Genomic DNA, 15,983 nt, shown 5'->3' on the forward strand with positions numbered 1-15,983 from the left:
GCTCACATCTAATCATAGTATTCTTATGCTCCCCTTCAGGACAGTGGTGTGCCAAGCTCCTTGCCTTCACTGGGGACACTAGCTTCCAGCTTCATTTTCTCCTCAGTGTTTCTCAGTGGGGGTGCTATTAGCATTTTGGATTAGGCAGATCTTCCTTGTGCAGGATGTTCATCTTCTTGCCTTCCTCCAAATGCTAGTAGTACCCCATGATATTGTGGCAACCAAAAAAAAGGGGGGGAGAGACCCCAATAAGATTCTCACACATTTCCAAATGTCCCGGCCAGTAGTGCCCCCGGTGTAGAATCACTGGCCCACATAAATGACCTGTCTGATACTTTGGACTCATCATTTCTTATTTATTTATTTATTTATTGGCCACGCCACACGGCTTGCGGGATCTTAGTTTCCCGATCAGAGACTGAACTCAGGCCCTGGCAGTAAAAGCACTGAGTCCTAATCACTGGACCCCCAGGGAATTCCCATGGACTCATCATTTCTTGATCTTCCCTACTTCTTCAACCTGCACATTGTCTCCCATGCCCCTGCATCTAGTCCCAACCTTTTCATCACCCAGAATCCATCTCTGAAATGTGCATCTGGAAAACCTACTCTCTGATTAGAGCCTCCTTTTCTACTTGTTCCACTTTCTTATTCCCACTGACCCTGCTCTTTGGCCAAACCGGGACACCCAGGCCATGGATGTCAGTCCCCTTCCTGGCTTCACTTCCTTCCCTGCCTAACTCGTTCAGTCACTTCAGTGAAACTCTCACCCCTTCCTCAGTTCCCATTACACTGTTTTATTCTGTCATTGTCCATTCCAGCCAATTCTCAAGATAGAGGATTTGGGTCCTATAGTAGCACTGATGAGAGGAAGTTGGAAAAAGCTGCTTATTTTAGGGGCTTCTTAATCTTGCAGAGAGAAGGTGCAAAGGGACCTTAAGAGGCCACCTTCTCATAGAATAGTAGGGTGACTGTCTTTTCTCCACAAAGGTTATAAAGGCAAATGGCAGTTATGCAAAACTGTAAATCCTGAAGCCATTAATCAGAATCAATATGCCAGGTACGCTAGACTCTTGATGGAAATCGATACTATTTCTAATCCTAATAAAAACTATATGAGGGAGGGACTTCCCTGGTGGTCCAGTGGTTAAGACTCCGCACTTCCACTGCAGGAGCCTCGGGTTCAACCCCTGGTTGGGGAACTAAGATCCCGCGTGCTGCATGGTATGGCCAACAAAACAAAACAAAACAAAACAAAAAAACTATGTGAGGAAGGGACATTATCCCTGTCTTATAGTTGAGAACACTGAGGGGTAGAGAGTAACCTGCCCAAGTTAATATTTTGATTTTTTTCTGTCTAGTATTTTTCTTCTGATGCATAGGTCCTACTATTGAACTGGTTTTGAAGGATGAATAGAATTTTATTTGGTAGGCCGGGACCATGGTGGTGACATTGCAGAGGAAGGGGAGTGATAGGAGGTAAGACACAGAAATGGGACAGGACATGATGTGCACTTAAGACAGTGAAAACCAGAGAATCAGCCTGGATTCCTTCTCCAGGTTTCATACTTGGTGGAGACGTATTGCCGACACGGCTTAAGGCTTTGAGGATTCACACACAGTAGGTTCCCAAAGCAGATTGCAGGACTGTTTTCCACAAAACATACATTAATTTTGACTTCTAACACAACTGACCTGATTTTCTTTTATTTTGAAACGATCTCTATTATGGGGTTTGGAATTAATAAATCCTATATAAGACTAGTTAAGAGACTGTAGGAAACCTCGGGAGGTTTGTGACCGGAGACTAATATAAAAATGGTATCTGGAGGAAGCTTAATCTGGCTGCTGTTTGTAAGATTAGCTGGGCTTTACTTTCTAACTGTTGATAATGTTTTACATGGATATATACATAAGAGTGGTTTTTCTAGCATCACAGCTTGTGTCTTATGAGTGCTTTATAACTCCAGACTTATTTCTTTTACTAAACCTCTATACTATATAAAGCATTAAATTTGAGTAGGGAGGATGCTCTTGAACAGTCAGTTTGAACAGCTAGCTTTGGTTTCCCTCACAAATGACTGCAGCATAGTATAATCCTTTGCTTGATTAAAATTTGACTCTTTTGGTAGAATTCGGTTTCTTTGCAGAAGGTTCCTCTTTAACTCATGTATTTTTAGAGTTGAAGGGAATCTAGCCCAGTGGTTTTCAAACTGTCTAAATTGAGTTCTTCAGAGGAACCTCAGGGGCCAGTTCTGGGAAGACGGGAAGATCTAAAGGGCTGAGCCTGTGACCTTCCACCCCAGCGGTCCTGCTTTGATCCCTTTTATATGTGAGGTTCTAAGTTATCATTTGAAAAGAGGATTCTCCAACAAGAAAGAACTACTGATCTGGCTAACCTTTGTCCCATTCCTCTGACAAATAAGGAACTTGTGGTCCAGCAATTATGACTAAAGATCACATCCCAAGATAGTGGCAGAGCTTAATCCAGGACACTTAATTCCTCCACCACCGTGCCTGCCCTCCTGTCACTGCTCCTCCCACTCTTGTTATAACTTTACCCATTCCACAGTCCCAAGAAAGAACAGGGTTTATATTTAGTTTTCTGTGACCAGTTTTCCTTCATTAAGAAAAAATTTGACCCTCAGATCTCCCTGGTTAACTTCTTTGCTTCTCTGTAACATTTTGGTGGTGAAATTATTCCAGAAGAAAATACATTTCCTAAAACTTGGGAGTTTCTTTTTTCCTTTTTTGGCTCAGTGAGACCTTTGCTCTATTTGAAGGCATACAAGTAAGAGTCATGGCTCAGGAACTCTGTTTTCTGGTCTCAGAAAAGGTTGAGACACTGTTATTACTCCCCAGATAATTTTAGCATCCTCCATCAGCTGCCTGCCTCACAGCTGAGCATTAAGGAGCAGTTGCAAGATTAAATTCTTTGTGTGAAGAGGAGACTGGAGGACAAGAAAATCTGGGAAGGGAAGAGGGATAAGATTTTAATTATAGAAATCTCATGGCAAATATTTTTTCCCTCAGATTTGGATCTTTAAAATGCCTTCACTTCTCCCCCTATCCAGTGACCTTCACATTTTTTGTCAGAATAATGCTAGTTGCTCCGAGCATCTTTGAGGAAAGTCTAAGGCCTGAATCCTGATCTAACACTTAATTCGGAAGTATTGTACCTCAGCGTCTCTTAGCATTCTGAGAGTCAAAATGTAAAAGTACCAAGGACCTAACTTGGAAGAAAGCAGTGGTGTGGAACCTTTCCACACCACTAGTAGTGGTGTGTATCTACTATTTAGCAAGTACTTCATTACAAATAAAGGGTGGTGATATTTGAGTGGGAGTTTCAAAACAATTCAAGACAACCATCGGTGTATACACCTGTATCTTACAGATGCCTCAGTGCTAAAAGGGTAGGACTAAAGATGGAAACTATTTTGATCTTCCTTTAAATATACATTTCTGTTAAGACAGTAAAGGGAAGGGAACCTCTGAGCTTATTTATCCAACTAATCACAGTGTAGATTGTTCTCCTTGCCTTGGAGAACAATTGGCTAAGAATAAACCTGTCTGCTGATTGGCTCCAGCTTTCATATATTGTATTATTGCTGTAATATACTGTAGATGATTACCCAACGGGTGTGGAAACATAAGTTCAAGGCCAGTCCTAAGTTTCTTTCTAGCCATAATCCACTGTGTTTCTGCATTTCCATTTTTAGGGACTCTTAGATACAGTAGTACAAGTGGGGAAAAAAATATATGTACAGGGCCATTCATCAAAGCACTATTTGTAATGATGGATAACTGGAAATAATCCAAATGCCCATTAAAAGGACTATGGGTTAATAAATTGTATTTATAACGGAAGAGGATTGCCAGGGTTACCAAAGACTTCTATGTTGCTAAATCAAGGAGATGTTTGTTAGCCTTTGTCTTAGATGACCCCTTGCCACTTCTTCCCACATTTTTTCTTCTCTTGGCTTCTCTGGGAGTCTCTTGGTTTTCCTGTTACCTCCATCTGTTCCTTCTCATTCTCTGTTATCACCTCTTCTTCATGTTCTGACTGCTAAATGTTAGAGTCTCCAGGACTGAGTTCTGGGCTTTTTCTTGCGCTACACACTCTTCATAGATGATATCATATACTTTCATGGCTTTAGTATCATCTGTGGACAGACAAGTCCTAAATTTATATTGTTAGCTCAGATCTCTCTTTCGAGCTCTGATTAGGCAGTGTATCTAATCACTGCCACCACCAAGTGGATGCTTTAGTTAACACGGCTAACGCTGAACTCTTGGTCTTCCCCATCCCCAATTTTGCCCCTCCTTCCATTGACTCATCTGCTGGAAACCTGGGAGTCATTCTTGACTTTGTCTTCCTCATTACCAATCCTGTTGATTCTGAAATATACCTCAAATCTATTCATTTTATCTCTAGTGCCACCACCCTGGACCAAGCCAGCATCTTCTCTCACTATTGCTGCCTCCATTCTCAGCCCCCTCCAGTCCATTCTCCACACAGCATCCACTGCTCTTTTAAAAACATGGCTTGGGTCAGTGACCATTCAGTGTACCTAAGATTACATTCAAAATCCTTAGCATAGGGGCTTCCCTGGTGGCGCAGTGGTTGAGAGTCTGCCTGCCGGTGCAGAGGACACGGGTTTGAGCCCTGGTCTGGGAAGATCCCACATGCCGCGGAGCAACTGGGCCCGTGAGCCACAATTGCTGAACCTGCGCGTCTGGAGCCTGTGCTCCGAAACAGGAGCGGCCGCGATAGTGAGAGGCCCGCGCACCGCGATGAAGAGTGGCCCCCGCTTGCCACAACTGGAGAGGGCCCTCGCACAGAAACGAAGACCCAACACAGCCATAAATAAATAAATTAAAAAAAAAAATTTAGGCATAGACCCAGCTATACACACCTTGCCACCATAAAAAATCTCAGAGTTTCATTGAAAAGAAAGAAAAGGGGGATGTCTCTTGGAATAATAAACATATTATAAAAAAAAAAAAAAAAATCCTTAGCATAGCCTGCAAAGCCCTTGCCTCCCAGCATCATCTCCTGACCTCTGCCTTTATCGCAGAGTGCTTCAGCAACATTGGAGTTCTTTGTATATCTTATACACGTGAGACACTGTCTTGCCTTGGGGACTTTGTGTGTGCTCTTCTTCTGTGCCTGGAATGCTTTTCTTGCTTCGTTTTGCTTGGCTGACTCCTTCTGATCAAACTTCAGATCTCAGCCTAAAGGTCACGTCCTCAGCAAGGCTCTCCTTCACACACACACGCACGCACGCGTGCATGCCCGCGCACACACGCACATATACACACCCCACCCACCACCTTCTCAATTTGGTTCCTTTGTTAGGTTGTTGAATAATACTGTCCTTTTTCTTTGAAGGATTTACACTATATATGTGTGTGTATGTATGTGTATATGTATATATTTGTGTGTGTGCGTCTGTGTGCATGTACGTGTTTAATATTTAAGCTATAAGCTGCCTGAGAGCAGGAACTATGTCTCTTTTGGTTATTTCTTTCACTACTTTTTCTCTAGTGCTTAGAACATATTTCTTTTTTTTTTTTTTGGCCTCGCGGCACGGCTTGTGGGATCTTAGTTCCCCAACCAGGGATCGAACCCGGGCCCACTGGCAATGAAAGGGCCAAGTCCTAACCACTGGACCACCCGAGAGTTCCCTAGAACATACTTCTTTTTTTTTTTTTTTTTAAATCAACACTGATACATTTATTTATTTATTTATTTTTGGCTGTGTTGGGTCTTTGTTTCTGTGCGAGGGCTTTCTCTACTTGTGGCAAGCGGGGGCCACTCTTCATCACGGTGCGCGGGCCTCTCACTATCGCGGCCTCTCTTGTTGCGGAGCACAGGCTCCCAGATGCGCAGGCTCGGTAATTGTGGCTCACGGGCCTAGTTGCTCCGCGGCATGTGGGATCCTCCCAGACCAGGGCTCGAACCCGTGTCCCCTGCATTAGCAGGCAGATTCCCAACCACTGCGCCACCAGGGAAGCCCCTAGAACATACTTCTTGAGCAATATTTGTTATTTTTTTTAAATTTTGTATATTTTGGATGTTAATCCCTTATCAGATATATGATTTGCAAATATTTTCTGCATTGCCTGGGTTGCCTTTTCACTCTGTTGATGGTGTCCTTTGGTTCACAGATTTTGCTGAAGTCCAATTTATCTATTTTTTCTTTTGTTGCCTGTGCTTTTGGTGTCATTTCAAGAAATCATTGCCAAATTCAATATCATAAGGCTTTGCCCTTGTTTTCTTCTAAGAGTTTTATAGTTTTAACTTTTATACTTAGGTCTTTTTTTTGCATGTGGATATCTAGTTTTTCCAATATCATTTATTGAAAAGACTGTCTTTTCCCCATTAGATGGTCTTGGCATCCTTGTTGAAATCCTTTGGCCATATATGTGAGGGTTTATTTCTGGGCTCTCTATTCTATTCCGTTGAACTACATGTCTGTCTTTATGCCAGTATCACGCTGGGTTGTTTTTTTTTTTTTTTAATTTTGGTAATATGTACATAACATATAATATACCATTTTAACCATTTTTAAGTATACATTTCAGTGACATTAAGTACATTCACATTGTTGTGCAACCATTACCACTGTGCTTTTGTTCTTTATATAGTTGCATAGTATTCCATTGCGTGAATACATTATAATTTATTTACCAGTCCTCTGTTAATGGACATTCAGGTTGTTTTCAGTCATTTGCTATCACATTTAATGCTATGACAAATAATCTAATGTAAAAGTCATTTTTGCTTGTGTGAGTATACCTATAAGATAAAATTGGCGAATGGTAACATTTGTGCTTTTGTGATTTTGTAATTCTTGTAAATTGACAAAATGCCTTCCATAGAGGTTTTATTAATTTACCCTCAGTATGTTAGCTTTTTTTTTTTTTTAAAGCTTTTTCTACTTGATGGATAAAAAATGTTCTTAGTGTTGTTTGAATTTTTGAGGCTGAACATTCTTATTTTTTATTTAAGAGTCATTTGATATTTTCTGTGAACTGTATGTTTATGGTCATGCCCATTTTTCTATTAAGTTGTTTACCAGTTTCTTATTGATTTGTAAGAGTTCTTTGTATTTTAGGGAAATCAGCCTTTTGTCTGTAATGTAAGTTTCAAATATCTTTCTAGCTTGTCATTTGATTTATAGCAGTTCTAATCCCATTTTCTTCCATAACCTGTGGTCAATGAAATCCCAGAAAATTTTGGAAGTCCTTTCACCCTACCCTATAAGAAAGTTCTGCTCAGTTTCAGAGTATTACCCAGCCTGGTGAATGAGACACTGATATCTGATTACTGTTAAAATTTAAACAATAATAAGACCGGAAGAGACGTTAGAAATCCTCTCAAATACACTTAACTTCGTCAATGAGGCCCAAGTAAAAGAAGTGATATAACCCAGGTTACATAGCAGGTAAGCAATGGTGCCAGACCTAGGACTTTCCTCTGGCTTCCATTTTGGATGAGGTTGTTCTATTTAACACACACAATAAGGAAGTTCTGAGCTTGTGAAGGTTTTTATGAGTTGAACGTTGGTTTTGATAGAGGAATGGGCCCTTTCCCATACTGCTCTTTACCTTTTTGTCTCATCTCCTTTTCCTTGCCCAAATGCCTTGTGAATTCTGAAATTCTACCTTAAGGCAGGAACAAATGGCCCGTTGAATGTGCCCTTTTCTAGGGTTGGGTTGGTGAGTTCTAGGCATGCAGGCACGCGGTGGGGATTCTCCATGTGATGGTGCTGCCTTCAGTGCTTGACTCAGAGGCTCTGAGGAAGCCAGGTTAAGATGGTTCTTAGTGGTTTGGAGATTTGCTGTAACCTGGACCTCCCAAGCCTTCTTTGTCTTCAAATGCAGAAAACCTGATCCCCCCTGAAAAGCCCTGGGACTTCAGTTGTTTCTCAGGGATCTTCTGAGCAAGTAATAAAAATTATAAAATAAAATGATGAAAGTAATAATAAAATTAAAATAATAAAATTATATAAGTCTGTTTATCAACTCTAAGATGCCACTGACTGTAGGCTGGGCCATTATTTTATGCATCACTAAGGAAAAAATACTGCTAATTAAAAGGACCAATGCTTGCTCAGCACAGAAACTTTTCTCACGTATCACTCTTACGCATAAGTTATAAAAAGTAAAACAATTTTTCTTTAAATGGCAAATCGTAGTGTAATCTCTCTGAAGACATTTAAGTGGCATTTAAAACATGTATAGTATCATCAAATACATTTAACTGAGCAAAAGCAACACTACCAACAGCATAGACTAAGTTCACACACATACAGGCAGTGTGACTACCTCTTGATCATTTGGCCGACAGGAATTGTAAGATTTCAGAGGCTTGAATGAGGGGGAAATGTGCAACCTAGGATTAATGCAATGCTATATCCTTTGACTAATTCCAAAGCATTTTTATGCATGTGATCTTGTTTAATCTTCCCAGCTTTATAGTACATCATTTTCTAGATAAGGAAACTGAGGCTTAGAGAGGTTGACTTGCCTGAGATCACAGTGAATAAGTGATGAAACTGGGACTTTAAAACCCCAGGCTTGGGACTTCCCTGGTGGTCCAATGGTTAAGACTCTGCGCTGCCAATGCAGGGGGCCCGGGTTCGATCCCTGGTCAGGGAACTAGATCCCTCATGCTGCAACTAAAGATCTTGCAGGCCCCAACTAAGACCCGGAGCAGCCAAATAAATAAATAAGTATTAAAAAACAGAAAAAAGCCCCAGGCTTTCTGTTCTATCCAGTTGTTTACTAGCATTTGACCTCATTGTCTTGGGTCTTTCTCTTAGAGCAGATGACTGCAACAGTGCAGGAAGTGAGGGCTGCTCTGATTCTCTGCTTCTTCTGATAGAGTTGATTAAAGATAATCCCTGGCAGAGATAGGTGTGCAGAAGTGGTTTTCTTAAAGTCTGAAAGAGTAAAAATATAAGTTTAATTTGAGGACATTCTCTTTTTTCCCCCCTCTTCTCTGAAGGTACCAGAAAGCAGCTGAAGAAGCAAACATGGAAAAGAGGAGAAGTGTAAGTATTTGGAAGCCCCGGGACATGTGGAACTTCGCAGGCAGAGCCCACGTGGCTCAGCCACCTGCAGCCTCTGTGGGGCGTGGGCTCCGAGTCAGCTGAGCCGGGCATTTGTGCCAGCTGGTCTGACTGGTGAATCATTTGCTCAGGAGAACTTGGCTCAGGTGCAGAGAATCTTATTTTTTTCCCTGAGGTTCTCCTTTTGAGCCACTTTTTCTTTCCTGAGTTAAGGATAGAAAGCCAAGTACTTTGCTTGTGGTTATAAAATGGCTTACTGCTTCTGCTCAAATTAGGCTACAGGGCTTCCCAGGCTGTTTCCTTTTTTCCAAATCAAACAACCAGAATGTTTCTCTGCATTTAAATGGCAGCAGCTGTGCAGCTGTTGTCATCCCCCTGGGTTCTTTGTTTTAATCAAACTTCTTGACCCAGTCTAGTTAGCAAGTTTCTTAGCTGCAGGATCCACCAAAGGTGAAAACCTCAGAACCAGCTCTGAGCTCATACCCATTTGTACTCTCCCGCTGGCTAACTTCCAGCTGGGCTGGATAGTGTTTTTCTTTTGAGATCTTACTTGATTTAATGGTATGAGGAAAAAAAACCTCACATATTTGGGCAAGAATTCTTTAATTTGGCTGGCATTACGAAAACATCCTCCTGGCAGCTTTCAGTACCTAACCTATTTAAATTAGAACATAACATGCCCCTGTCACTTTGTTTTCTCTAAGGAGGCAATGCTGACGGGTCTTTGACTTAATTTTCCTGTAATTCGAGAATGGATCCCCTCTGGTGCACTGTAAGAAAACTTACCATCATTTCACTCAACTGCTGTTTTCTTTTCTTTCCTCCTTCTCTCTCTTGCGTGTTACTTTTCCCCTTTCTCTTTTCTTCCTTCTTTTTTTCCTTTCAGTTATTCAATTAGCAAGTATTCATAGAGCACCCACTATATGCCAAGCACTGCTTTAGGCACTAATACAGACTACATCTCTGCCACCATGGAGTTTATATTCTGGTGGGAGAGGCAGACAATAAAGATGTGTCAGGTATGAAACAACATGAAGCAGGTAAGAAGGATGAGTATAGAGGTCAAGGAGAGATTTGAGCAGAGATCTGAGGACATGAGCTAGGGAGAAAAATAATTCAGGCAGAAGATAAGAGCACATGCAAATGCCTCGAGGCAAGAACATTCTAAGTGTGTTTGAGGAATAGGAAGAGAAATGTCATGTAGGGCCATTGTGAGGACCTGGACCTTAACTGTGATCGAATGGGGGCCTTTGGAGGGTTTGTGTGCAAAGGAGTAATGTGATATGACTAAAATTTTTAAAAGAGGAGGAAGAGACTAGAGGAACAATGGCAGAAGCATGAAGACAAATTACGAGACAATTGCAGTGATTTAGGCAAAAGATGATTATGGATCGGACTGGAATAGTAGCTGTATAGGTGATGAGAAGTGGCAGGATTTATAGTGAAGGTAGAGAAAAAGAATGGCAACAATGCTTTTGGCCCAAACACCAGGAAAAATGCCATTGAGATGGGGAAGATGGCAGTAAAAGCAGGTTTAGAGAAGGGGAAATATTTATTAGAAGCTCAGTTTTGGACATGTTAAATGTAAAATTCTTTATTAAGATATCCAAGTGGAGAGGTCAAATAGGAACCTGGATGTACAAATCTGGAATTGGAAGAGATCCAGGCTGGAGGTGAGATGTGTGTGTATCAAAGTATCAGTGGTTTGTAAAGACAAGAGATGCGTGAGATCACCTGGGGAGTAAGTACAGCTAGAAAAGAGGTCTGAGTACTGAGCTCAGGGGCACCTTGTTGCTTAAAGGTTGGAGATTGAAGGAGGAACCAGCAAAGGAGACTGAGAGGGAGCAGCTGGTGAGATAGCAGTGGAAATAAGAGAATGGAGTGCCAGATGTCCAGTGAAGAAAGTGTTTCTAAAAGACATGTTATCAACAGAGTCAAACACACAGATAGGCTGAGAACCGACCATCAGATTTGGCAATATGAAGGTCATTGGTCACTTTGTGCTATTTGGGAGTGATGGGATAAAGGCCTGATTGGACTAGGTTCAAGACAGTAGGATGACAAAAGTTGATACCACAAGTATGGATGAACATTTATGGAGCATCTTTTATGTGCCAGGTGCTGAAGGCACAAAGAGGAATAAGATGTGGTCCCTGCCTTCAAGGAACTGCTTAGAGTTTGGAAAGTAGAATTTATAATCCCAGTGGTATAAGTACCATATTAAAGAAATATTCAAGGTGCTGGGGGAGAATTTAGGAGGGACTATGACATGTCAAGGAAGACTTCCCAGAAGAAGTAGTGCCTGACTGAGCCTGAAGGATGACTAGGAATTAGCTAAGCAAAGCGGGCAAAGGAGTGGCAGGGGAAGCAGCACGTGCACAGCATGGAGGCATAAGAGAACAAGCACATTGGACAGTTGAAAAGATAATTGTCCCATTCACCAAGATGGAGAATTCAGGAAAAGAAACAGATTAAAGAGTGAGGAGTGAACGGAGGAGAGGCGAGACTTCAGCTTTAGACAAGGATGAATTTAAGATGTCTATAGGATTTCCAGGTAGAACTGAGAGGTAAGGAGAGGTATCTGGCTAGAGTTAATAGGGCATGAATCATCAACAGACAGCTGGTGGGTGAAACCAGAAGGAGGACATCATCTATAGAAAAATACATAAAGTGAGTAAAGAAGGTAACCTAAGGCAGAACCTTGAGAGACCCCACCAATCCTCAGGGAGGGACTGAGGAAGAGAAACCTATTAAAAAAAAAAAAAACAAACTGAAGAGTGCCAGAGAAATGGGAAGAAATCTAGGAAAAAGGGATGTCACAGAAACCATGGAAGGAAGGAATTTTGTTAAAGGGGGGAGTGGTCAGTAACACCAGATGCTATAGAGAGATCAAATAAAATAAAACAGAAGTGCCCTTGCAATTGGCAGTTAAAAGGTAAAAGGGTATGAACAGGTAAATAAAGAAGAAACAATAAATATACAAAAAAATGCTTAGCCTCACTAATAATCAAATATAAAGCAACTGTGAGATATAAATTGTAACCTAAACAGTTGGCAGATTTTTTTGATCAATAATATTTGGCATGTGAGGAATATTCTTATCCACTGTTAGTGAAAAGTCAATTAGGCAATGCCTATTAAAATATTAAATATGTTTAGTACGCATTGATCCTGCAATTCTACTTCTAGGACTGATCATTGAGAAAAACTCACTAGTGAAATAAAATAAAAGTAAAAGGATATTTATTGCAGGATTCTTTGTAGTACTTAAACATTTGAAATAATGCAAATATCCATCGGTGGGGTAGTAGTAAATTATGGTACGTACTACATCCATCATAGTAATATATCATATATAATTTTTTTTAATTGATTAATTTATTTTATTTTTGGCTGTGTTGGGTCTTCGTTGCTGTGCACGGGCTTTCTCTAGTTGCGGTGAGCGGGGGCTACTGTTTGTTGCGGCACGCAGGCTTCTCATTGCGGTGGCTTCTCTTGTTGCGGAGCGTGGGCTCTAGCCGTGTGGGCTCAGTAGTTGCAGCATGCGGGCTCAGTAGTTGTGGCTAGCGAGCTGTAGAGCACAGGTTCAGTACTTGTGGCACACGGGCTTAGTTGCTCCAATGGCATGTGGGATCTTCCCGGACCAGGGCTCGAACCCTTGTCCCCTGCATTGGCAGGTGGGTTCTTAACCACTGTGCCACCAGGGAAGTCCTCATATATGTTATATATGATATTATACTATGTGGTTAAGATTTTGTGTAACATGGAAAGGTCTCAAAAGCACATTAATGATTAAAGCAAGGTGCAGAATAGTAACTATAGTATGATTTTGTAGAAAAACATTACAGATAGTGTATAAAAATAAGGAAAAAATTGAGAGCATGTGCACCAAACTGTTGGCAGTGGATATCTTGGTTGGGAGGAGTGGGGGAGTCAAATAGGAAAATTAAAGCATATATTCAAGGCAAATATACATTCCTATCTTGACTATGACTTCCCCACCAATAAGTTTTGGGTCTTTTAAATAAATTTATTTATTTTATTTTTGGCTGCGTCGGGTCTTCGTTGCTGCGCGCAGGCTTTCTCTAGTTGCGGCAAGTGGGGGCCCCTCTTCTTTGTGGTGCGCGGGCTTCTCATTGTGGTTGGTGGCTCCTCTTGTTGCGGAGCACGGGCTCTAGGCACATGGGCTTCAGTAGTTGCAGCATGCTGGCTCAGTAGCTGTGGCTTGCGGGCTCTAGAGCGCAGGCTCAGTAGTTGTGGCGCACAGGCTTAGTTGCTCTGCGGCATGTGGGATCTTCCTGGACCAGGGCTCGAACCCGTATCCCCTGCATTGGCAGGCGGGTTCTTAACCACTGTGCCACTGGGGAAGCCCTCCCCCACAATACGTTGTTTTTTTTTTTTTTTAAAGGAATTCCTTTATTTTTATTATTTATTTATTTATTTATTTTTAGCTGTGTTGGGTCTTCGTTTCTGTGCAAGGGCTTTCTCTAGTTGCGGTAAGTGGGGGCCACTCTTCATCGCGGTGCACGGGCCTCTCACTATCGCGGCCTCTCTTGTTGCGGAGCACAGGCTCCAGATGCGCAGGCTCAGTAGTTGTGGCTCACGGGCCCAGTTGCTCCGCGGCATGTGAGATCTTCCCAGACCAGGGCTCGAACCCGCGTCCCCTGCATTGGCAGGCAGACTCTCAACCACTGCGCCACCAGGGAAGCCCTCCAATAAGTTTTTTAAATTACTTTTGTAATTGAGAAAAGTAATAAGTTAAAAATAAGATAATGAAATGAAAAATGTAAAGAAGTAATTGATGATCCTGATTGGTGCTACTTCAGAAGTGTTTTGGTAGTAGAATTAGAGGGAATGGAAAGTAGTCAAGTGGAAATAGCAACTACACAAGACTGCTTTCAAGACCCTTAACTGTGAAATGTGGGAGACAGCAATAGCTGGAAGAAGACAAAGTTGAAGGATGGTTCTTTTTTTTAACAAATTTTTTATTTTAAAATAATTTTGGATTTACAGTAGAGTTATTAAGATAGTATAGAGAGCTCCCATACACCTCCACCTAGCCTTCCCTAATTTTAACATCTTCTATAGCTGTGGTACATTTATTAAACCTGAGAAATTAACATCGGTGCAATGCTATCAGCTAAACCACAGGCTTTATTCAAATCTTACCAGTTTTTCCATTAATGACAGACAGTTGCTTTTAAGATCCACCAGACTTGTAAGAGACCTAATTTGTCTCCTGAAGAATAGGGAGAAATGTACATATAAATTTATAGAGGTGACTCTCCAGGTGAAAGAATACTCACTTGAATACTCCAGGTGAAAGAATACTCATGGAAAGCAAGGTAGAGAAACATTCAGGAGCAAGTGGGTAAATTTGTTCCTTTAGCAAATACTAGGATCAGGTTACATGATAGCTTGGACTCCCAGAAATTCAGCCCTCCTTTTCTCTTCCTCTTCCACTTGCATCTAGGACACAGAAGCACAGACCATTAATACGACCGTCAGTTATATTTTCAGGTTCCTTTTAAGCATGGGATATGTCACTTCTTGAAATCTGTGCTGTTTGGGCATTCATCTCCATAATGACTGGCTACCACTTTTCTGAGAAGCTCTTAGCCTAGGAATTTATTCCCTTCCTTGGAGGCTGTACATCCAGGTAGTCCATGTTTCTAGCCCCACTGCTGTATCCTACCAAATATCCTCCTGCTTTTAAGATGAAGATTCCCCTGCCAAGATTTCAACGTTAAAGCTCATTTGACTCAGCCTCTTCATTTTGTGGGTGGAATAACAGACCCAAAGAGAGGAAGGGACTTATCTAAGGCCCTTTCCAAGTTGAATGCTCCTGCAGAAAGGACACTGCATTGCATCTCCTGAGTGTGCCTGATCCGGATTTAGGCAGCCAGTTATGGTCCAGAGGCAATGTCTGCAGAGATTCTCAGCCTTGCTGGATAGGATGAGCAGCATGCTGGATGTCACCTTGAGAAAGGAGGATGTGGTAGGCCAGCAACCAATGGGGCCCTTGAAAACTTGTACACTCCTTGACCTCCCACTGCCTTATTCTAGGAAAATACTTGGGAAAAAGTTAAAACCCTGACACAAATGACATCGACTAAAATTTCACCTTATTTTGTAGCCCCCCCGCCGCCCCAGCCCTACTCTGAAACAGTAGACACTGTAGAGAGAGTAGAAAGAACAGTAAGTGACTATAACCCAAGTTCAGGATTTGAGAGATGACTGGCTACTGCGGTTGATCACCGTTGTGAGGTATGGCTGGAGAGTGGGGAGGGCCACTCATTTAATAATAGTCACCGCTACTGGTCAAATACTACATTATGTGCTTTAATATAGTCTCATTTATTCTCCACAGTAGCCCTGTATGGAAGTTTCCAGAAATTAAGAAACTTGCCCAGGGTCATTTGGCTGGATGGAGCTGGATTATATACGTAATGCATGTTCATTGTAGGAAATACAGATACTATATATAAAATAGATAAGCAACAGGGATTTCCTGTATAGCACAGGGAATTACATTCAGTGTCTTGTAATAACCTATAATGGAATATAATCTGAAAAAAAAATCACTGAATCACTTTGCTGTACACCTGAAACTAACACAATATTGTGAATTAGCTATACTTCAATTAAAAATTAATTAAAAAGAAAATACAGATAAAGAAAGAGAAGAAAATGTAAGTGGCCCATAATCCACTATCCAATGATAACCCAGGCTATCTCAGTCCAGTACTCTTTTCATTGTGTTGCCCGGTCTGCTTTCAGCTGTAGCTTTTGTTCTGTGCCTTCTTCCTTCTCTTTCTTCCCCAGAAAGACTGTAGCCACTGCTTCTGCCCCATCTTTGCTTGCCTCAAGCTCTAGGAAAGGCCTGGAAAGCTGGCATGACCT

General features: G+C 41.6%; 1 protein-coding gene across 5 annotated transcripts in view; it reads left to right on the plus strand.

The window, feature by feature from the left end:
- LIMA1 (LIM domain and actin binding 1) overlaps positions 1-15,983 on the plus strand; it is an 85,817-nt gene that overhangs the window by 33,605 nt on the left and 36,229 nt on the right. For 3 of the 5 annotated variants that reach the window (XM_061204520.1, XM_061204519.1, XM_061204521.1), the window contains one exon: positions 9,017-9,062. The exons of the other annotated variants lie outside the window; for them this stretch is intronic. In XM_061204520.1, the coding sequence (XP_061060503.1) occupies positions 9,017-9,062 (46 nt within the window). The remainder of the gene's footprint in view (positions 1-9,016; positions 9,063-15,983) is intronic. 5 annotated transcript variants of the gene reach the window in all.

Source organism: Eubalaena glacialis, chromosome 11, assembly GCF_028564815.1.
Source record: "Eubalaena glacialis isolate mEubGla1 chromosome 11, mEubGla1.1.hap2.+ XY, whole genome shotgun sequence".
In the NCBI taxonomy this organism is placed as follows: Eukaryota; Metazoa; Chordata; class Mammalia; order Artiodactyla; family Balaenidae; genus Eubalaena; species Eubalaena glacialis.